The sequence below is a fragment of the Temnothorax americanus genome, unplaced genomic scaffold (genome assembly GCF_048541705.1).
Source record: "Temnothorax americanus isolate GAGA-0224 unplaced genomic scaffold, ASM4854170v1 Scaffold1, whole genome shotgun sequence".
NCBI classification, from domain to species: domain Eukaryota; kingdom Metazoa; phylum Arthropoda; class Insecta; order Hymenoptera; family Formicidae; genus Temnothorax; species Temnothorax americanus.
This window is the reverse complement of record NW_027509230.1, coordinates 9,029,268-9,053,855: the sequence shown is the minus strand read 5'-3', so window position 1 is coordinate 9,053,855 and position 24,588 is coordinate 9,029,268. Positions and strand designations below refer to the sequence as shown.

Genomic DNA, 24,588 nt, shown 5'->3' with positions numbered 1-24,588 from the left:
AAAGCTACTTCCGCGATCTCGAATGCATTGCATGCCCGTACATCGACATCCGACACTTATCGCGTCACGCATCGCGGCCGTTTCGACCGAGAAGCCGAGCGGGTTCGGCCGATGGGCTCGATTCAGCATTGGCGTACCCAGGAACTCGACGAGGACGAGGAAGAGTTTGTCAGCGTGGAGAAGGTTGAGGACGCTTACTTTATTAAGACTAGTTTGCACCCCCTCAGACCAGATAGAGGAATTCGCCGATCCGATCGCTCGGAAAATTCCAATCGAATTACCGAAACTGATAATGGTAAAGTTCCGAAGAGGGACAAAGAGAGGATAAATGACACCAAGATGGATCATCTGGCGAAGTTTACGTACTTTTTGAATCCAGGCTCTCGAGCTGATCTGATGAATTACAAAATGTCGAGAAAGGACAAGAAACACTCTGAGACGTATTATGAGATGGTAAAGAGGAAGCAAAAGAACCTTGAAACGTCTATTTTAACAATCACAACAATGTCGAACCGTTGTAAGCCAGTGGAAGATGCGAGACCGTATCATACAGACACATCTCGTGCGGAGGATAAACCTGCTGAAGAATGGGCTAGGCAAAAGATCTTAAAATTTACATCGATCAAAAAAGACAGCATTTTGCTGCAGAAGATTCGAGAAAAATCTAGGAGGAAGAAGCGACTTGCGCCGAAACCGTCGAAGAAACGAACATCTGTCGAGGGAACTTTTAATGGAAATGTATTCGAAAATGAGATAACTAATACGAAGAGAGAAGGTGAAAAATTGTCTTTGAAAATGAATTCTCTAGGAAATAAGAATGGTAATTATCAGATTCAGGAGAAAAGTAATAAGAATGACACAGATTTTACAAGCGGAAAGAAGCAATCAGCAATCAGATATGACGAAATGAAACAGAATTGTTCTTCTGGTAGAGATAATAGCTGTCTTTATAAAGAGAAGAAAATCTCCAAGAATATAGATGATGAAGGAAATAACAGAGGTGAATTCAAAGAAATCTTTTTAAACAGTTACGGTGCTGAAGATGAATACACGGAAGATAAGATAGTCCGCAAAAGAATGAGTAAATTTGATCGACAGACTAATGAGAGATTAAACAGATATAAGTCTTCGAAACCTGACTTTAAGAGCTGCGATGGAAGTTCTACTTTTCACGAAGAAGGATCTTTATTCGACGATATTGGGAAGAATGATCTGAAAGATGCGAATCGAGATAAGTTGCTGAACATAACCAAGAGAGAAGAATGCATATCTTCTAGTTTTGACGATATTCGACATAGGAATAGCGATGTTATAAAATCTTCCGTTTCCAAAAAAATGAAGACCTTCGAGAAGATTAAGACTAAAGGGAGAGACGAAACGAAGAACGCTCGACGAGAAGATACACATTTGGATTACTTGAATTACGGAAAGGAAATTAGCGCCGTTAAACAACCGTTTACATTGTCGATCAATGAAATTGGACTAAATCGGGAAAAGAAAGGAGTCGTGTTGAAAGCGGGATTATTAAATATCGGTGCTGAATACGAGAGACAAAAATTTAAATCGCTTTCGAGCGTCCACTGCGATGATTTATCGTTTAATCGAGAATTTGGAATGCTGAAGCCGAATGTTTCTTTCTTACATACTTATCGAAAGACGCGATCGTTTACATGAAGTATTATTTCTTTTCTTGGTGAATTTTAGATTATTACGAAACTTAGTCATCAATATATATAAACAAGAAGGAGAAGGCGATCTAAAAAGATATTTATAACGATGAGAGTTTTGATATCGTCGAGTTGATACGATTTTCAATTGCGTAAACGATAGTATATCAGATCTTGTTCCAATCTCTTGCAATCTTATAAAAAAGAATCGCAGCTTCCAGCCTTTTAAGGAAGAAGTGAAGAACTACAGCTTTCATGTTTCTCGGCTGAATGCTTATCACATAAAATGTTTTTTGGCCTCTTTCTATTATTGCTGCATGACAAGCACGCGTTTTTTATAATTATTATTTTCTGCGCATCACACATCACCCGATCTCATATCACAGATCGTGATAACAGTATTTTCGGTAATCACTAAAATTATCGTAAAATGATATGTTTACTGTTAAATGTGCGATTGTCATTATTAATAGACCGGAGAGAATAATCCGTGTTGAACTAATATCTTCCTGATGATCTTTCCCACATCTGCGACGTTTCAATGTCAGTCGATTTAAGACATCGACGAGGTATCGTTTATGTATAGCAAAGATCGTTCTCGAGTTTTCCCTGCTTATTGTGTAAAGTTATCGATTGTTACGTTGTGTGTAATTGATGTCCCTATTAGCTTAAGTAACGTTCGAGTTTTATTATAGCAACTGCGCATGCATAGAATTTCATTGCCCTCAGCGAGTGAATAAACGCAACGTGTTTCACGTGAAATGAAATTTTGCTTGTATCGTGTTATTATTTTCCGAACAATCTCTCTTTTGTTGCTAATTTACTTTGTGTAATCCGATATCCGTCCAATTAATCAATTGCGTTTATTTATCTCCTAGTCGCGTACTGTGCTACATTAATCGTATATCGAGTCAATCTGAAGCTTTTTTAATGAATTAGTAGTAATTTATCTCGCAACACAAGAGGATATTCATACGAATACGTTAATCGTATCGTATAAAACTGAACCTATCGTACATATTTTAACTAAATAATTTATTTGCTGTTGCACTTACGTAGACATATATATTAGTGAATAATATAATACTCGTTCAAAGTTGCTTCTATCAATTTTGGAATATAGATGCTTTATTGGAATTTCCAGCATTTTTAAAAATGCAATAATCTTAGTAAATAATAAAATATTATTGCGGCATGAAATTTGGTTTGCCAAATTATCGCTAGCTTGTCTTCTTAAAAATGTTGGAAATGTAATTTTGCTCTGCGTAGTTTTCTCGCTGCGTATAACACAATCGCGCTTGGAAACTTCACATAATTATCTTTCTTCTTATAAATATCAATAATTGTTTATTCTAAGCTTCATTAACTATGTATGTGCATATAGACGGACAGAAAAATTGATTTTTTACAGAATTAGAAGAGATATATATCATTATTGTAATAATATAAAAATTATTTTAATATAATTAAAATATATTTTAAATGTTAAAAATTCCGTATGCAGTACAAGTAGATTCACATATAAAATAGTTTAGAGCTTTTGTCGATATAATTTTTGAATCTGCGCAAATATATAAAATCAACAAGTGATAGATATTAAACTTTAAATCATCTTGTATCGATAAAATCGGAATTTTTTTACAATGATAATTAAGCTATCAATAAATTAACGTATGCAACTTGATACAGTGGTAAATACCGTCTTATAAGAAACGTTTTCAAATCTTTCAACTGTATATCAGAGTTTCGAGAAGTCTTTGATAAAAACTATATTTATTCTATAGAATACCATACTGTGTGTGTGCCACTATTTGAGAAGTAAATCGTAATTTTCTGTAAACACGTCGTCTTCGTCGTCTTCGTAACATCATATATATGAGTGTGATTATTAGTGCAAACGAATCTCTCTCATCCATCCTCTGCCTACTATTTATCCCTATAGTCTTCGATGCCCGTGGTATTAATTAGGGCTAATTGTAGCGCGCTTTTTGTAGGTGGCACCCTTCCTTCCACCTGCTCCACTCCGCCCCCGCCCTTTGACGATGCAGTCCGCTCGAACGACCAAACCCTGGCTTCCGGTGGTCACCTTCAGCAAGGCGGCGCGACCACCATCCTCGCGAGCAGTCTCTCCTCTGCTCATTTCAAACAAAATAAGGTTGTTCACCACGTTACCCTCACCAAGACGTATCACGACACTGTAAGGTGAGTACATTCTTTTGCTAATCGCTAATCATTGACAATTTTAAAGTAACTCAATCCTCAACCAGTAACAAAATCAACAGAAGAATATTTATCATTATTTTGTACATTTACATTGATACAAGAAAATTCGCCAACAAAAATGTAGAATAATAATTGCGAAATTTTTAGTAAAGCATATACAGCTTTTAGAAATAGATGTTACTGTTTGACCAGATATGCAATTGATAAGACACGTACACAGAGAGATACGTTCTTACACCGCTTGAACATTTTTTTCGATGTTACATATATTTAGCTTGAGATATATTTTACGCTTGTCTTCGCACTTCGCACGCATATAAACGAAAACATTCTTTTCTTTGCTTTATCACGGCAACCTCAGGAAAAGGAGAATGTTAGTATTTGATTTTAATTTAATCACACATGATTACTCGATCCCCTCAGTTTGTCGGCGTTAAACGTCAATTCGAACGAATTTATCCTCAGCATATCGGACGTGCATTTGGAGAGTAGCGGTAGCGGCAGCGGCAGCGGCGGCAGGGAAACCAGGTCGTCGCTGAGCGTCGAGAGCGGCGGCAGCAGCAGCCGAGGTGGCGGCGGTCTCACGTGGACCCCACCGGCCGGAAGTGCCGAGGGTTCGACGCCCACGTGGACCGAGGGCACGCCGTCCTTCACCGAGAGCTCCAGCAGCGGCGACATAGGTAAGTTGCTCTACGCGCTCAACATCTACTATGGCTCCTGAAGGATACTGCCACGAGGACTTCTCGGCTTCTCCCGCTGATACCTCCCCCTCTCTTCTATCTCCTCTGAACGCTCCAACGAGGAGACGCTCGTGCGAAAACAAACGTAGACGTTATAGACCGTGATTCTCGCCGTTCGTTGTTTAATTGCCGAGTAACATAGATCTTCTAGATTTTTTTAATTATTTTCTAGATTGTTACCTTCTTACGAGGAGAATATATATTAGAAAGTCGACTTATTATACTTTTCCAGAACTATACCAGGCTGATTCTATAAATTCCAAGCTTTTTTATGAGTATTTTTTATTTTTGTTCGATATAAATTGAATGATGTGTAACAGAATTAGTCATATCGACAATCGAGTTAATAATATCGACAATCATGTTGGCGATAGGTTTTTGTATCTCGTTAATTGTTAATATCGTAGAATTGTTGAACCTTGAGTAGTTTGTATATTGAATAATCAGTTTATAAAAAACTTTGATCTTTCTAACATTGAACATTATTCTTCAAATATATTGTGTACATGTACATTTTTTCATCAATTTTTTAACTATATATCACATGCAATTATTAGATTATTATATTCCAAAAAATGTCGATTCGGCAAAAAATTTTTTAATGTAAAAAGAATTTTGTCTTTGTTGAATTTTTATTGTGATCTTTATTTATTGTTATAATCTTTTTTGAGAGCAAGGAAGATTTGTTTGAAATTAAAATGATTTAATTGTCTTGAAATATTACGCATACAAAATGTATGAATGTGACAATTAAAAGGCAAACATATATAACTTTAATGTTATTATAACTAATGTTATTGTTGTGTGTATAGTCGATTGTGCTATTAATCAAATGACATGTGACAAAACTATTTTCAATCTAAAAATCGATTTTGATTTTAAGCAGAAACCGTTTTAGATATTATTTAGATATCGTTTACGGTAATTGCCGTGAAAACGACCACACATACAATTCGATGCATTTTGCGCGAAATTGTAATTTGCCGGTAGTCGCTTTGCATATCCTATTTCGTGCACTAGTTATGACAGAATCACAGAATTAAAATTATATCGAAGCGCGGAGTCGAATAGAACAGCTATAATCAATCAACATTGTTCTGTCTAGCCCTGTCTAGCTAATTTAAATGAAGCTTTGTTAAAATACCCTGACAGTTATGAAAGGGACAATAAAGGAAAACGCGAAACTTCACTCTTTGATTATTCTTCATCGAATCCTGTCTATGTGTTGATTTTATTTTTCTATTTTCATCTGTATATACGTTTTCTGAGCTTCAAGAATTGTTTAAGACCGCTGGCAGATAAGTTTCGACCTTTGTCCATATTTTTTTATATTTCTCTACTGTTGGCTCACGCAAGTAACTAAATTACACGCTTCTTCTCATGCGTAAACAACACAATTTTTCGAATGCACAAGGTTTCATGTTTCGCTCAAAGATTAGAAAAACCTGGAGAAAGAAGCACAGACTTGAATCACTTTCCGTTTAAAATCATTTATACAGATGCTACGCATATGTCGTGTAACATTTCGCACTGCGATAAATATATATCTGAAGATTTCTCAAGCTCTCACAATTGCGACCGCTTTTTTCCGAATATAGAGCTAATTTGGAGATCGCACTATCGCTCGGGAATACCTCTTATCTTCCGTTAATGGTAATCTGCGAGGACCAACGATATTTATTTTTTGCACGATGACGATTAACGATAATTTTAGGTTGCCCGACGACGCCAATCAAGGGTAATCAACGTCAGGATGACGGTGGAAGAATCGCGGCCACTGTGGAGGAGGCCCTAGCGAGTCTCACGACTGAGATGGTAAGTCTCAATTCATTTCATTGACCGATCGGACACAAGAAATTACAGCTGAAGCAATGGAGAATCATGCTGACATCATATAAAATTATCTGTGCATCCTTTTACATTTAAATATACATTTTCATAAAACCAACAACGCGGATTACGAAATTGAGTCTTTGAATAAAAATATTAATTTTGAAAGAATATCTCTTTTTAAATTTTTACTTACAAGGCAATTTTATTTAATTTATAATTTTATTACCAGTGTGATAGAGTACATGTGTCTTTTATTTCGTTGTTATAATAGTAATGATATCATGATTGTTCATTGCCGCCGTTGTATATTTCCATGAACAGACGATTTATACGAGATGGTAAGTTTGTTATCGTCAGTGGTCGATCGATCGAATTATTTAAACGTGTTCCCCCCCGAGTGACCCGAGGATTACTGTAACTATTAAATATAGACGGTGACGTGTGTCACATAAAAGCCTATCGAACGGTAATTACGTCGTTTTCAAGCCTCGATCCTTTAACGCTCCCTCAAGTATTGCCGGATTTTCCAGGATGAATCGATTAATCACGATCCGCATGGAGCGTCCTAAGCCGCGAATTACACTTCTAAAAATGAGAATAGAAACACGCGTTCGAAAACGACTGTCGATATTATCCACGATGTTTCACGCGGAGATTGCTCGCGTGACAAACGCGTCGACGATGCGTATTCTCTCTTACGCCGTGCCACGCGTTTTTATTGAAAAGTAAACAAACGCTTTATCAGGACTGACGAAACGCAAAAATATGCGCGTGAAGCGTACACGTCAGCATGATTTACGTTGCGCGACACGCGTTTTCGCTTCCCGAAGAATCACGTCGAATATATTGGTTTAAATGTTAAATGCAATTCTGACGTAACTATTTTGAATAACAGGAGAATATTGTAGATTAGCTTGGAGATCGCGAAGGAAGCAAAGTATCTCGCATAATCGTCTAGCTTCGTCGGTAGCCAGAATAGTTCAAAAGTATTCGTCAATTCTGAGAAAAAGAGAGAAAGAAAGGAAAGACGGCCACGAGCTTGATGCTCTCCTTTACTTTTGAGAACACAGAACTGTCTCAGCTCTCATTAAATTCATTCACTGACAGAAACGAACGGCCGCTTTGGAACGCTCCATGCGAGAGAGTCAGACTGTCTGAACGCTTTGTCTATTTTCCTGAATCAGGAGATACTGCAGCGCGAGTGAATGCACGACTCTCGTCCTTCTCCAATAATCTCCGTCACCTCGTGCGCAACGTGCTCTGTGGGTGATCTGCACCGCCGTAGCGACAAATCTTCGAGAAAATGAGAGAGAGAGAGAGAGAGAGAGAGAGAGAGAGAAAATGAGAGAATGAGCGTGTGAATGCGGGTAGCGAAGTACGATTTAACCCTTGATTAGTCGCGTTGGAGTAGGTTGCTTACTATGCCCGATGTAATTCAGACTTTTAATCGCGTTTAATTTTCTCTACTGCTGGTATCGGTGTTGGTATTTGAATTTTTTCTCGCCGGACATGTAGCACCTTATTCGTTAGAAATCTGATCTTTCATTCTCCTCGCGTTCCACCCTCTTCTGTCATCGCTGTCTCTATTGGATTTTTTTACTTTTAATTCTCCTCGTTTTAACTTCCCGCTTGTTAGTTATTCATACTTGCACTCTCTACCTTAAATCATTCTTTACCTTGAGCAAAGAGTGGCTCGTAAAACAATTTGCAAATTAGAATTTATGTAAGAATACTCACTTTTTTTTATTTTAATCTTAAAAGCCACTTGATCGCAAGACTACTTAAGGGTTAAAAGTGGAACATGATACGAATAGCTTCATCGAGCGAGGATCGAGGCGAATAATATATAATCTGTTTTTGGATCGAGATTGCAAGGACCATTCCATTTTGTTGGCGCGTTCATGTTTCATTCACTCTATGAAACGTTTCGTCACGAAACGTCTGTACTTAACGCGATTTTTCATTAACGTGCGTTCGGTAAAGACATTCGTCTCGATCCGCGACTTCTAGCATTAATTTATCGACATGTATATCTGTATACATAAACATGTGGGCGATTATCTCGAGTGTGCTTCTCGCGCTATGATAAGGGAGCACTTTCGATATCCTTATATGGGCATCCTTAAATCTTCCTGGGTATAGGAGAGTCAATATCATTATGGTTACGTATTTAACAAGAACGTGATACTCGTCGGCCTACAGTACTCGATAAAGCTTTTGACATTGTTCCAAATCAATTTAAGAAGTGAACGAAATGCTATTTTTCCAATGCGAAAATTTTCACAGAGAGATGTCATTTTCTTATAAACAAAAAGGACTGAAAATGGCGTTTTTTTTTATTCTTTTGACGTTGTACCGACCCATTTAAATTCTTAATATATGTCTATTTTATTCTGTTCCTTTATTCATCAACAAAATTTAAAAAATTGGCCTAATGAGACACAGCGGGCAGTACACGTCTTCAAAGACATTTCATATATATGTAGATTTAAAATATAAATAAATATAATTCTACTTTTCTCTCGTGTATTTTTTTATCCTTTTTTTTTTAATTTTTACAAAAATCAACGTCAGAAAGATGAAATATTTTTATAATCTTTCAAAGCTGAAAGCTTATTTTGAAACATAGGAAAATAAGAAGGCAATAAGAACACATATAAATGCGTCGAAAAAGAATTTTATAGAGATAATCACGAAAATTGTGTCAAGGATTATGTAGCGAGTAGTTGGCGACATCCCTTCTTAAGGGATGAGGCGCTGTCAAAATGGCATTTCGTCTACTTCCGGACGTTTTCACGCGTTCCCACTGTCCACACATAATTCTTTTTCCTAATCGAGTCGTCGCCGTCGACTAAACTAATATCGTAGGTTCCACTAACACGCCGAGGGGCCGTGCGAACACGGGACAGGTGTCGTCGACATGTAATTGACGCACGGCGAACGGGGGAGCTTTGTAAATATAAAGTGTGCTTGCGCATAGTTCGGCTAGCAGAAGGCCCGCGCGATTTTTCGTTTTATTGCGAGGTATATAGTTAGTGTTATGTATCTATGTGTGTCTCACGTTCTGTCTGTCTCTGTATGTACCTAATACATATATATACGCGCGCTCAATAAACCGTGTGCGTGTACCGTGTATACATATTATAAATACAACGCGTGCTTGTGTATACTCGCAAAGGTAACACGTATCGAGTTGTTCCCTCCTGAATTCTGATGAGCCTCGGATCGTGCTAAAAACAGCCTGAGAAAACAAGAGACACATATTTTTTATATGTCAAATCTTCGCCGCGGGTATGATACCCTTGTAATATACTCGGCGTATTTCAACGGTCGTAGTGACCGCAACATATCAGAGGATGATTCGAACGAAAGAATATTTAATATTTTGCAAAACATCATCTCTTCTCTGTTTTCCCTTTCTCAAAAGCGCCTAACGTCAAATTTATTCCCACGTAACAGTTTTTAAAATTTTTCATAGCACGATAATGTTCCCGAAATTTTTTTTCGACGCATAGATAAAATTATACATACGTTTATCTGATAAACATCAAAGTTGTGGATAGAAATTAACAAAATGTGTACATTTTGAAATTAAAAAAATGTAAAAGTACATTACAGACGATAATAAACGATATCTTCTGATAAGGGAGAGGAGGATCGAGAGAAAGATACATATTTTATTTAACAGAAGTGTCGAATACACTGTATAGTAGAGACATAGCGAATTCGCAGTAGAAGATAGATTAAATCTGCAATAAAGATAGACTTACTTGAAAATTTTCCGCAACGTATCCGACGTTCATCAGAATCGGAATATACGAAAAAAATGTTGCCTCTTGCCGATGCTGTATAATATAAAATAATATGACGCGCAATGCGATTTTGGCGAGGAAAGGAAGAAGGACTTATATAGTGCCGTGTACGTACAATACTTCGTAGTAGCAGAGCATTCAGATATGTAATCGCGTTGCTATAATAGTACGTGAGATTTATCGCGAACGTTTTGAAGACGCCAGAATGTTGTTCAATTATACGTATTATCATTATAAAACGCTTCTGAACATGTCGGTTTAACACATTTATGATTGGCGGTAAAATCTCACCGCATCTCGGTAACGGATCTTTAAAAGTATTATCATCTCGAGACATCGTTTTATTAACGTATATACCTTTTATTTCGTACATCGGCACATTCCGTCACGTGTTTCCACGATGTATTATCCAATTGAAGAAGCATTCAACCGGATTTTTGCCGAGGGACCTCGAGACGCATTCCCGCAATGCGAGAGAAATTTTCATTTGTGTCTTTTAGCAGAACGCGTACAACGACGAATGAGAGTATTAGTGTTGCAGATATTTTTATGGTCTAGCTCGACTGCACCTTACCGAGCGAAGTCGAGAATCGACGGAGAGAATCCACGAGAGTTATTAAAGTTTTACCGTGGATGCAGATTTTACTGCCGAGATATAGCTTCACGACACACAGGTAGCTTTGTTAAATCAATACCCCTTCGCGGGTATTGCTAATAATTGTTAGGATCCCGATCCCCGCGCGAACGTACCACCAACAGCGTTAGCAATTTCAAAAGTGTGATATTTTTTTAACATATCCTCGGGAATTTAAATATTGGAATCCGGATTGACGTTGGCGCAAAGTATAATTGTCATTAAATCGCGCGGAAAATTCAGGGAGGATGAGAATCATCGTAAGAGTATATGCAATGCGTGCGCGAAAAAGGTTGCTGTGTCGCTTATGAAACTGAGATATTGTCCTAACATAATGTATATGTCCATATTTTCTCTCTTTTGTAAAAAAAATATTGATAGAGGAAATTGTTTTCCGCTTTAAAGTTTTTCATTTTAATGTGATTTTCAGCGATTGCTCAAGTATATCGCGTGCGTGTGTGTGCACGTTCCTTCTCGATTAATATAAATCTTTCCCGCTTTCAAAGCGCCCTGTGTTGGACGCAGATGTTTCTCTGTGTGTTTCGTGTGTGCTTACACAAAACTGACATTGATGCCGCTCGTGAAATAACATCTGTAACTTTTCAACCATATTATTCAAAACAGATCAATGTGCTTTGTCAAGTTACAGGTTTAGCACAGTCTCTTTGTTATTATTATCCGTAATTGTCCAAGCCTACCCGCAATTGTGCCCAGTTAACACGCCATATATGCATGATATTGCGTTACATTCCTCTTACCTTCCGATTCAGTCTTCTGTCACATTCGTACGTTATGGGCCGTTCCTCATAATTTACGACAATAATAAAAGTGTTCGAGAGTTTATACCCACTTAATTTTTATTTCCATAGCAAGATTATGATATATCAATATTTTTGCCGTTATTGGCGATTTATGGTTATGGCTCGTCTCCTAATTGACCCCCCAATGCACACTTACACAATTACCACTTTTTACGATTTTACGTGCTTTATATATCAAGCAGATACAATCACAAAAGTAGTAATGTGTGTATCTCAAACTGTAAAATTTCTATATGTAAATCTTAGTTTTTTTTTATGATTCCAACAGAAGTCACTCCTAATAATGATCGAAGATATTATCCCTACATGTTATTTTTGATACGATTTAATTGCATTTTATTGCATAAATTTTTTGAAAACTTATTTGAGAACTCGAGAACTGTTATACATGTGGGCAGACGATAGTGATACAGCTGTATCTTTCTGTGTTCGAATCATTCAGAGACGAACCAGCCAAGGCGGGCAGCATCAATTGGAGCAAAGCACAACCTTTTCGTTATATCGTCATATCAGGACGAGCTTGAAGCGCGGTAGCGTGAACCACGTCGCGATCATGAGGAACATGCAAAGGGCATTAAACATTCGTCGGGCACCATGACGCACGCAGAGTCCATCAGAATAAATTTAAATTGTTTCTTTGCAACCGTCCGAAATTTTGCGAAACTGATGACGCCTACAGCATATAAAATGCGCATAATCGAGCAAGTCTTTTTAAAACTTTGGATTTGAAATATGGTCGGATTATGCCAAATCACATGACGTTGAAAATGAATTATCGATAATCTTATCTCATAAAGCTGATTAGGTGAAAACAATTCTAAATGCAAAACGCAATATCGATTGATAAGAACATTAACTGAATATTTCAATAATGTCTTTAATAATGTGATATATAAAGATGAAATATTTTGAACAATTATGTACGAGGAATTTACAATTATGTTTGTTTTAATTGCTTTTTTGTAAATAAGTATAATAACAATAATACAATTAAAATGCATTTCAATGAAGCAAAATTCAAGAAACAAATTAAAGATCGATATATTTAAGATGTTTGTATATTCTGTGGTTGGTGATTTAATATTAACATACTTTGTAAATTTAATAACAATAATAATGTAAAATTAATGAATGAAATACTCAGTTAAAAGAAAACAGTTATGGTTAACATTGCACGCATGTATAATTCGCATAATCCTGTGCAATACGTAATAATGCGCGCTGTAATTATATGTATTTTATCGGTGAAGGAACGATAATCTCGCTGAGAATCAAAATCAAATAGAAATTTATGTTGCAGACATGCATGATGTTTTTAACTGTGCAAATGTGCCAAGAATTTGACAAAAGGCAAACGATTCAATGTAGACGCGTGTCTGTTCATGATCTATTAATCCACGCGTTTTCTTCCATTTTTGCATTTGGTTCATTATGTTGTATCGTTTCAGTGAGATACTTTTTAGTATTATCTTGAATTATGTCACAAAGCAGTAATACATTTAATTAACTTATTAACATATTAATGAAATTTAATCAAGCATTAAGTACTACCACTTTCCTCAATCACTTTCCTATAATATAACTCTATAGAGATGCTTGAATTTAATTCGTGGTAGTATTTAATGATTATTGATGAGATTTCTTTTTATAATTTAATTTAATTTAATTTTATGTTTCTACATACACACAATTGGTTAATGTTACTCCTTCCGACTAAATGACTTACAAAAAGTAGCCAATTGGTTTTCATCACGAAACTCACTTCTTGTTGTCGAACGAAAATAATGTATTATTTTGTAGTATAATAATTTATTATGTGTCTGTGGGTTTCTAATGTCTACAAAATGTCGTAGGAACTGTAGTTCCCCTTGTAGTTTCTTGTATTTTCTACTATTTTTTTATTATTTACCCCGGGACATACCAGTTCGCCTTGCGAACTTAAATGATTCGTTAGATATCCAGATAAAGTTATGTACACAGCATGTATTATACTTGGAGAATTTGAGATGAAAGGTTGGGTTGAGAAACGTGCGTACGGCAATCGATAGCGATGGACTAGCTGTACAGACTTTAAAGCTTGACACCTCCATGCATTAGATTTAAACGAGATATTCGATGCTTTTCCCTCTTAATTGTTAAATAATCTTCGACGTCAATGTTGTTAGAAGGAGTATATTGTCGACCGAATTCACGACGCCTAGTCCATTTCTATCTCTGTGTGCCCGGAATTACTATTTAATAAGAATTAGTTAATTTCAGTAACAGAGCGATCGTTCAATTGGTGTTGTCACGAATTGAATTGTCACTTGATCGAGATGTTCGGCAATATATAAATATACGTATATATTATTACTGATATTATTTAAATAAAGTAATTATTATTATTCTTATGATTGCTGATGCTGTTATCGTCGTCGAATAATTTACAATAATGACCCTTCGCACATCGTTATATTCATTACCGATGTTCTTTCTTTGCTAAGAAATCGCATGTTTTTCGACATTAAACCATTGCAAAAACATTGCATTATCAACAAAAATAACTCTCTCTGCTAGATACGCAGAAGCCTAAACTGTTGAAACATTTTATCGTTATGAAATATTAAATCGATCGTCTTAAAAGAATTACTATCTGTAGTATTTTTATGATCCTCCCTCGGCCCACACTTTATTTTTGTTTTATTTTATCGAGAGTTTCTTATCCTGGTTTCTTTATTTGCTCCCTTTCAGACTCACCTGTAGACAAGCGAACACGGGGATAATTGTTAAAAAAGTGAAAAAAGAGCGAGACAGAAATGATTACGGAACATGACTGGCCTGACGGGCAGTTGGTGCATTTAGAAATCTCTGGAATTAGTGTGAAAAAGGCATTAGGATTATTAATGTAAGTCCAAATATATAGTAATAAGCAAGTGTACTCGGAACTGTATGGGATGTCGCCCGATGTTATCCCTTTATGCCGAGAGAAAAATTAGTGCAATTAGATTCCATTTAGAATTTTTACAAGACAATTAGAAGGTACAAAATTAAAATGAAAAACAAATTATATTTTTTAAACTTGGGTAATGATATGATGAGTCATTGTAGATTATTTGCTCGAGAAGAAATATTTTCCTCTCGGTGTCTTCTGTTATATTTGTTGTACGTGAAAACCCCGAGAAGACCTTCATTTATTCGAAACTGTCGATTTTTATATTAATCGTTTAGTGGAATTATATCATAGATTATGAATGAATGAACATAGTAGAAAGCTTAGATTTTTCAAAAATGGTCCAGAAGGTGTTTCTGGAAATATGTGTATATCGCACATAATTTCATAATAATGCGTAAAAAAATTAAGGCAATTACATTTGTTCATAATAATAATTATCTGGATTTTTCTGAGAACCGGTCGACTGGAAAATATCGTAAACACGTTTTTCGAGTCGATCGCCTCGGTCTGCTTTCGGCAACGAGTACGCTACTTTTAAGTTATTTATTATTTTTTTTGCTACCGTGCGCTGCCTTACATATCTATTTAAGAAATTCTTATGCGGCTAAGTCGAGTACACGCAACGAGCATCACTTCCGCGAAGTCTATTCATGAAGACTGCTTTCACATTTTTATTCATCCTTAGAGAGTAGATCCTCTAACGATCCTTCCACCCAAAAAAATCTCTCTTTTAGATCTTTTACATTTTTCGAGTACAGTTGTGTGCATAAACTGTCGAGGTCAGCGGTGTTTTACTTACGCAGATCGATTTTATCAGGGCGCGGATCTTATAACTGCTGAAGATAAGTCGTGTCATTCGATAGAGAGCGTGCGCGTTTAGATACATTTAGACGTGATTAACACGTCCGGTGTATATAGATGCGCGTTTTCCGGAAGCTATATATCCGCGAAACGTGGACGAACCGAGATCGTGAGTGCCGAGATATAATCTGCACTGAAAGATATTAGCGGTAACCAGCAATTATCTCAATAGATCCTGGCATTGATATTCTAATGCGAAACTTGCCTCAATTGCCCACGAGTTAATTGTCATAACAGGCACAAGTTTCCGTTGCGTTTATCTGCCAATGAAACTAACGAATTCGCCGCGATAATCGCGTTATCATTCCATATGTGTAAATATGCTTTCTCGGAAGACACATTCTCGCATAAATCTGAGCAGCTTCGACCTTACCTAAATCATTTGCAATTTAGCGAAGTGTCGTAAACGGTAATCTGGTATTAATAACAACATTCTCGAAAGAGATCAATTTGGAAAACGTTCCTTTTTCGCACTTACGATCTCGCCCGTTCCGATTTTCCACTTCGGGTTTTCGCTCTTTGCATCGTCGGAACCGAATACGGTTCTTTCGTGTTTCTTGTACACGCAGTATTAAAAATAGATGTTTTTTTCGAGGAACAAGAAGCGACGACCGTGCGAATGTAATGTAATTCAGGACAGCGGCAGCAATAAATCTCCAAAAATAATTTAGAGATAGTTTGAACGAATAGATTTGAATTATAGGAAAAAGAGATGAACTCGCTTATAAGGCATAAGCATAATGCAATAATCGAGAGAAATAAACGGAGAACGGTTATTGACTTCTTGATAGCGTCATGCTGATCTTTCTATGATTTTCCTTCGCCTCTGATTTACTGTTAATTATATTTGAAATACTCTAATATAATAATGAGTTAAAGATTAGGAAGACAATCATGAAATCGCAAACAGGTAAACTAATTCGACGCGTGACAAAGAATATACTATTGTACATTATATTAATATTAATATTAAATATTTATATATATTTATTAAAATAATACATAAATTATAAATTATATATCGTGAAGCCTTCTTCACAAATGAAATAAAAATTAGAAAGTTATTTCAAGAATTCAATGCTGATGCCTTAATTGTTCAATTAGCAGCATGACAGGCGAGTGTAAAATATGTAGAAGTCAATAATTGTACGTATTATATATAGCGAATTTAATAGTAATAAATAATAGTAAAATATTAATAAAAAATTAGATAATAGGGGATATCAAAGAATCTCGTTACGATTTCACATATCGCCCCAACGTGCGGTTTGATAACGGTTAAAATGTAATCTCTGCGATATGGGTGATATTATATTGTGCGAGGACTCGCGGCACGCTTGAAGTCGCGATCAAGTGTCGCGTTCGACGTTCGTTCTGTACATATTCACAGAAAGATATTATTTGGAGATATGAAAAATATGTATTTATATATGTACATGTATACATATAAATGGCGCACTTACTCAAACGTAGATATATCAGGCAGGATATTCGGCGACACAAGCGTACTTTGCGAACAGAACAATATTCCTCGTCGAAAAATGGAATGATCTTTCTTGACGAAAGCGTCGATGGCAATCCTTTTAGTCGTAAGCGAGTTAAGAAAACGAAAGGTCTGCGGCGATTTTGATTTCCGATAAAGTATCATTCGATTCGTCACAGACATGCTTATTACCGAGCACTCTTTACACGCCACTCAATCGCGCGCGGTGTCTTGCATTTTATTTCTTTCTTTTTTTTCTTTTGCGACATTATCGCGATGTCTCGATACCTCATTAGGCGGATACGTTGGTCCAGCCTGTATTGATGTACGATAATGAAGAATAAATTGTTGTTGCGTCCTATTTATTTATAACGGAATTGATTTCACATGTTCTCCGTTCGATCACCAAAAGAATCCCGAATCTGTCCCGTCACAAAATGCTGTTATATTATAAATTTATATACAGCGTTATATATTTATTAACATTTCTAATCCTACGCTATTTATTTGTATTGTATCTACCGATGGATATCGTCAGCCGCAGATTACTCTCGAAAGATTGTAACGTGAAAATGTCACTGTCCGGAAAAGAAGGTGAGTATGTGAAGTGACACGTGAAAACGAAACGCGCATGAACACAAAAATTTATGTCATGCAACTCACGTTCTAACGCACCGGCACAACTTGCTTCTTAAAATCTGTGTCTATTCAAAAAGATAATAGTGCAATTAATAATCTACGTCATTAAATATTCCGTGTAAAGCCGACCAATTTTCATCGCGAGTCATTATTGCTATTATCCCAATTAGAATAATCCTATGTAACAACGTCGAAGAAGAAGCTGTCGGCGAAATTGACAAAGCACGACGAAGCAGGGGCTAACGAGACTGTGACTCAACTTACCCTATAAAGACTTCGCGTCGATGAGGTCGAATTAGGCCTCTATCTTGCTGGCGGCTGGCTGGCTGCAACATATTCTGCATACGGTAAGTGTTATTTTGCAATATACGTACGCTAATCCATAAACAAATCTCGATGAGGCTGTTGATTTGCAAAAGATCAATCACGCTCGAGGTATTTAAAACATTTGTACCGAGTGGCTTACCTTCGCTCGAGATATTTCAGATAACTGCTTATGTTATTTGTGCAGCGCTCAGTCAAACGTATCTTCGGAAATTCTGAAAGACCCACTTCTCGAGTTTCACACGTGGATATTAATAAGCGATGCATCTGGGAAGTGACTAATTAGTTTTGTCCAGGAATAATTCTCCCATTAGAATCAGTAATTATCAGAATGGTAACAGGTAAGCGGTTTTTTTCTGTGCCAAGCGAGACGACGATCGCGTTTTCCTAATTTGTAACGGACCGTAATCGCGTACTTTCTCAAACTGCTCGCGCTAGTTTCGCCTTATAATCTATAGCGGCTCCAAACCGTGGCACTTATACACAGCGGCTCCAAAACGACAAACTCCAATGTAAGAAGGTATAAATAGCCTGATTCTTTGACAAGGAAGCAATAAATTTGGCGTAACAAATTTGTAACTAACGGTTTGGGACGCTTTTCCGTATACATCGTATTTATTTTAGGATAAAGAAGATAGCAAAAACGAGAAAAGAGATATCGCTTGGTGCTACCTACCTACTTTTAAGTGAAAGACGCCTATAGCTGTGAAAGTTTAAATATAGTTTATATAATATTAAAATAATGTGTCGATGCACCGCGTTTAGGTCGCCTCGACGAGCGCGACAGGCGGACGCCTGCACGCGTCGTATTTATCGACCACCTCGGACGAGATCGGTGTTTAAAAAGCGTATATACTCGGGCGAGCATACTCGAGCAAGTGCTCGGAGAGACCCGTGGCCGTAATATAAGTCAAGGCTGTGCCGAGGGACCCTTACCTACTTCTTCCTTATATGGTACTGAAACGGACCGATGACTGTAACTGATGAGATATAACGGCCGATCTCTTACGCAAAGCGCGCGTAACGATTTTTCCACCAGAAATTCGTCCAAATTTCACGTGGACATTTGATTTATTGATGACGCGCGACCTCCGTTACGCAATTCCGTCGATTATCGAGAAAAAATTATCCCGATAAGGCAACGTCTTGACGCTTTAACGACGCTCGATTTCGAGAGGAATCGAACTGGCGATTGGCCCTAGGTATAGATCGAATTATATCGTTACTTATGGGTTTATTTCGAGCTGAGAGAAAAAACTGAGAGCGCCATCCGAGTCATAACGGACCGACCGTGACACGAGTTGATCTCTCAAGGAGATCGGGTGAGGTGGCTATACGTTGACCCCAATGCCAAAATTATCAGCGCGGTTGATTCCTAGCGCTTTCTTATTGAAAACGGAGAGATTGTTGTTTTTTTTTTTTTTCGACGGTCCCACGTCAACCTTCTCTCTCGTTATTGTACTCTCACTCCGTTTATAGACGAATCCCGGGACGATCGTTTCAAATGTCACTCTCGGGGCCGCTACAATCTTCCTCAAACGAGTGGACTCACGAGATAATCGATCGCGCTTGACAATTGAAATAAACCAGCAAATCAAGATAATAATAATAGTGATGTGTTAACAAAGATATGTTGAAGTGTATATTAATAAAAAAGTGGAAAAGTCTATTCATTATTATCTCATGTTTGTCCTGTTACTTTTTTGCCAGATGAAAAGTCAAATCCCGCGTGCGAGCGCGAATATAAATAAAGGACCTAATTTTTCAATTAGGTTTATCCGGACTTTGTCTCGGTAAAAACTCACGATACGTGTGATAACGTTTTATAAATCTCTTGTTTAAAGATTGATTCCAAAGTTGTCACAGAATATACAGCAGCAAGTCTTGGTGCGCACTGTTAAATTCGTAGCGTCAAATCAAACTCGTGTTGAGTCATACTTAACCATTTTTATAGGTCACCACGACTCCTGCTCAAAATGTCGTTGATTTAACTAAACCAATGGAGTTAATACTGTTTTGTGTTAAAATAATAATTTCGACATACAAATGGTAGTTAAAAGTGACAAAATGTTATTCAACTCAAGGTATTGATTTAAATTTCATTCTTTAATATATGTAACAGGGTATATATAATACCATTAAAAAAATACGGTACTTTTTTGTACGATTCGCTGAAAGAGATACGCGTTTCTTACGCGCTGGTCTATTTTTCAGCGGATCTGTCGGAATCGTCGAAGAACGGTTTCTTCGCAAGCGCACATCAGGCATCACTTCGGAGATCGCGATGATGAGTCTTTGACTTTGCTCAAGTTTCGAACCGCGCGACGCCCAGGAGCTTCGAGCCATTTTTTTCTCTCGCCCCGTGCCGTTTTCCGCGACGGCACGAGGTCCTCCCCCGTCGTCCAGCCGTCGTCGAAATAGAGCGTTCGGCACGCACGTAGGTATACACGTCCGTCGTTCGCGTGTCCGCGATCTAAAGATAATCCGCGGGCGGCGGCCGGTGTACGTTTTCACAGATCCGGACGGGGAGTAAGGCGCCGTGCGTGTGGCACACACGCGTGGTAGGGGGTCGCAGGCGGCCTACGTCGTCCTCGACGATCTCGAGGAGCATCGCGAGAAGGTGGGAGCCACGGCGAAGCGAGCCCCTGAGCGCCTCTCCGTCGCCCAGTCGTGACTTAGCCCGCAGGTCGGACGCATCCCGGACAGACGGATACGAACGTGAGTACTTTGCGCGCTAGTACCGTGGCGTGTGGTAAACCCTTGTGCGTATACGAAGGCCAAGGGAAAGCCTCCGAGGGGAGGCCGTCCTCCGAAGCGCGGCACCGCGCGACGTCGCCGACAAGGATCCACGAGGATCCGCGAGGACACCCGCGATCGCGCGTCCTGCACTCTAGAAAGGAAAGAAGTTCTCTCCTAGATGGGAAAAAAAAAGAAGTGTGGTGTCTGCGTGTAAATTGTAAATAGTGGCGGAGTGACACTTTCGCGAGGACCCGCGCGGTTTGTTTGCCGCGACAAATAGCCCGGTCCTTATGTAAATGTCATTTACTTGTCATTTACCCGCGTACACGCATTCTCGCACATCCTCGTTTCAGCGAATTCCGACAAACTTGAGTAAATACGCTCGTCAGGGACGATGTCGCGAGGGTTCTCGCGATTCCGCGATATGAGGAGACATATATAGCTCTCGACTTTGTATTATACGGGGAGATTACTGTTTTTTCCGCGAAAATAATTCCACGTACGACGAGATTGGTCGCCGAGAGATCGATGAAAAACGGACGTGAATCTTCAACTTGACCGGGTTCGATTTCAGTGCACATTAGGAAGAAACGTTTTGATTCAATGTGGAATGTGCGACTGTTGTTTATTTTTAAGGAATGTTACCTTCAGGAAACTATTCCGGTTTATTTTACGACGAAAAGGAGTCGTCTTATAATTGTCGTTTCGATAAATATTTGATATACGTCAATAAATCATATTATTTAACGTTAAATTGATGATATTTTGTACCAGATCGAGCTTAAACGATCTATCGAGCGAGTAAGTTTCCAAAATTATTCAAGACGGGAACAGTACTGTGTGCTAGGCGAATCTATAAAGCAATAACGTCTGAAATATTTTAAGCTGAGAATATAATCTTAAACTAAAAATTATGAAATATAAATTATAAGACAGATGTAAAATAAAAAAAAAAGAAATGAGATTCTCGCGTCAAAATCACGTTGATTGCAAATCTGATTTTCTTTACAAAGATAACTGATAAGACGATTTAGGAACCGCATATCTTTCAGCAAGGACATTTGGAACATTGAAGGCTTGCAACGTTTTACGATGTCGTTCGAAGAACTGATATCGTCCAGTTTTATGATATGCTTTTATGTCGTATAGATATCGTATATAGATATATAACGTAAACGATTATGTCCAGGAAGATGATTTAATCGGCATTGAACAATGAGCGACGTGTATGTCTATGGCAAAAAGTGAAGCAACTCAATTGTTACGTCGACGTCGATTTTAGGATTACGTAGTTCTCATCTTGGGGGAGCCGAACGAGATTGCTGCAATCGGCAAATTTAAAGCTATATAAAATAAAACACAAAACTTTTGAGGAAATTTTTAAGAATTAAACTGTTTGTACTCTCGCAGTTTTATCCTCTATTTTATTGAGCTAAATTATTTAAATATCGAAAGTAAAAAGATTAGGGGAGACCGGGGCTGACTCGACACCGGGGCGAACTTGACACTAAGGCTTTTTGCCAATTTAAATCTATCGTAGAAACTTGCCTTTCCTACTGTAAATGCGTCTTTATGTGCCAGTATTATCGACGGAATTTGGTAACATTATGAGTTATAGTGTAATTTTTAACGCGCGACATAAGCGTTTTTGATAGTGAAAAGTAATTGTTCTGATCTCTCGAAAATGGTCTACTCTTTCATCGAGCTTTCGGGCAAAACTAAAGCGACGTTCAGCAAAATTTCCTGAAGCAATTTTGTACCTGAAGGAACGCTCTTTAAATGTGTACCATTAAATTTGCTTGAAAATTTTAATTAATTGTTGAAAATTGCCTTTGAAAAAATTGTGTCGAGTTAGCCCCGGTCTCCCCTACTATAAAAAAAATGATTATATTAAATCTCCAAAAAGTGCTCCAATTTATTATAATTTATATTATATTTATTAAAGTGATATATTATATATAATCCAACAGCTTTTCGGTAATCGACGAAAATGAAAGAATTTCACACATGTGCATCGCGATAACGGGTTGTCGAATCACAAATGGTGGTCGCTACTTTCCGGAGTGCAATGACTCACATAGATTTTTTTTGCGTTCGCGCGTAACCACTGTGACAAAAAAACATCGCACGGACTTCCGATCTTTTCGCAGTACGGGGACAAATTTCTTTCACGCGTTCCATCAAGTCGTTGAGTTAAGCACGCTTTGCTCGGAAAATATGCTAACGTTACCGACGATTTATAGTGCGTGCGCTAACGTGCAGAAAAGAAACAGCGTTATGCCACACTTTAAAATTACATATATATAGAATTATGTTGTAGTATTCAGTAACTATATATCGAGTGACTCGAAAAATATTTAAGATCTTTAAACGTAGGAATATAAAAAATAATTTCCGTGTTATATGTGTGATCTAATGAAGAATTGTCCAAAGCATTTAATATATATAGTGGTAAGTAAAATTTCAAAAAATACCTCTTCGATCTCTTAAGAAGTGTACAACGAACTTTGATGGAAAGCGAAATAAGGCAGTCTTTTTATTTTTCCCGTAAAAATAAGATTATTTACGCGCGTGCTAATACGTATATTTAACACGACACGGAATTTCTATTTTCTCCCTGTTTCGCGCGTTTTACAATCGCAGAAGTGAACGATTCTCGATCTCGCGGTGTGAGAAACGATAGCCGACGACACGGTTCTCTCGCAATTGGTTTACCTCCCGTGCGCGTAACAGGACACCGCTGAGTTAAGTCACTCGGTCGGTGGCGTTTGGGAGTCAGCGCGCGATGTGTTCGCTATGCGTAACCCGAAATGGCTCGGCCAGGCGGCAACCATTCTCGCCGCCCTCTCTCCCCCTTGACGCGTAAAAATAACCCGTCCGTCGCGATACGCGCGTTTTTGGATCCGAGAAACGCGCGCGCCCCGACGAAATCGAATTTCGTGCGATAGCCCCTCCCCCCCCTCCCTTGCGAGATTCCATTTTATTACAGCAGCTATAATTTTTGTCGTCGCACCCTCCGCGATCTTTGGAGTCTTTCCGTTTCGCCGGGATTATTATGCAGAAATGTTTATGAAACCGACGGCCACACACGCCGCGCATTATATATGCCGCGTCTAACTTCGCAGAATGTTTTTACTTCTACGAACATCGCGCACAAACTCCATTTCCCTTTCGTTCAACGCTATAGTCTGCTTACCGAGCATCTCTGATTACCGCGGCGAGCTTGGAATCCGCGCGCGTATATTCGCTCGGTGGAAGCTGGCAGAAACGCGGCTCCACCACCGTGCAATTGCAGTGGCGCAGGCATAAGATTCTTCAGGACCTTTAAACGGGATATTTTCAATGACGCAAGTGGCGAATTGCGAATTTCAGATTTACACCCTGGCAGATCGTATATTTTTCTTGGCGAAGAAATGTAGAACTTATACCAACTCGCGAAAATTATACTTGGCGCGCGAAACGCTGTCGTGTCTCTGATGAGCGAAAGAAAAGAGCGAGGGAAGAAACAAGTTAGAAGTCGAATACACATTTGTATATATAAAGTATATAACGACATAGGGCTCTGATAAATAACAATTTCTGCAAGGAAAAGTTAGATAAAATCAAATTATTGCAGCGTGTTTCTGCGGTGATTATATGTATATAGCGTCATATCAGCCGGCTCTTCACGTAATAAAGCGCGTGGTTTAGTCTTCAGCTTTTATATCGCGATATCGATAAAGTCGAGTCATTTATTGTCCTTAACACGCGAGAGAGACGCGTCGCGATGTCGAGTCGAGTCTCGTCATTGAATTTCACAACACGTCGCGCGATACCGTCTGGTAGCGGAGTCGCTTTAAAGTCATTATTCGCTGCCCGTAAGATGATTTCGACGAGGGAG

At 38.1% G+C, this 24,588-nt stretch overlaps 2 protein-coding genes across 17 annotated transcripts in view; both read left to right on the top strand.

Annotated features, from left to right (window-relative positions):
* Nucleotides 1-17,371, top strand: part of Pip5k59b (Phosphatidylinositol 4-phosphate 5-kinase 59B) — a 34,773-nt gene extending 17,402 nt beyond the window's left edge. For 6 of the 9 annotated variants that reach the window (XM_077406627.1, XM_077406617.1, XM_077406637.1 and 3 more), the window contains 4 exons: nt 3,662-3,869; nt 4,356-4,570; nt 6,345-6,445; nt 12,173-17,371. In XM_077406627.1, the coding sequence (XP_077262753.1) occupies nt 3,662-3,869; nt 4,356-4,570; nt 6,345-6,445; nt 12,173-12,328 (680 nt within the window). In that variant the 3' untranslated portion in view covers nt 12,329-17,371. Of the gene's footprint in view, nt 1-3,661; nt 3,870-4,355; nt 4,571-6,344; nt 6,446-7,570; nt 7,797-12,172 lie in introns of those variants that run through there. The other 3 variants (XM_077406658.1, XM_077406645.1, XM_077406652.1) reach the window with 3 other exon arrangements.
* Nucleotides 17,372-20,520: 3,149 nt separating this feature from the next.
* Nucleotides 20,521-24,588, top strand: part of Tm1 (tropomyosin 1) — a 40,546-nt gene continuing 36,478 nt past the window's right edge. For 5 of the 8 annotated variants that reach the window (XM_077403263.1, XM_077403297.1, XM_077403312.1 and 2 more), the window contains exon 1: nt 20,529-20,687. The gene's annotated coding sequence lies outside the window, so the exon portion shown is untranslated. Of the gene's footprint in view, nt 20,688-24,588 lie in introns of all 8 variants that reach the window. The other 3 variants (XM_077403290.1, XM_077403282.1, XM_077403272.1) reach the window with 3 other exon arrangements.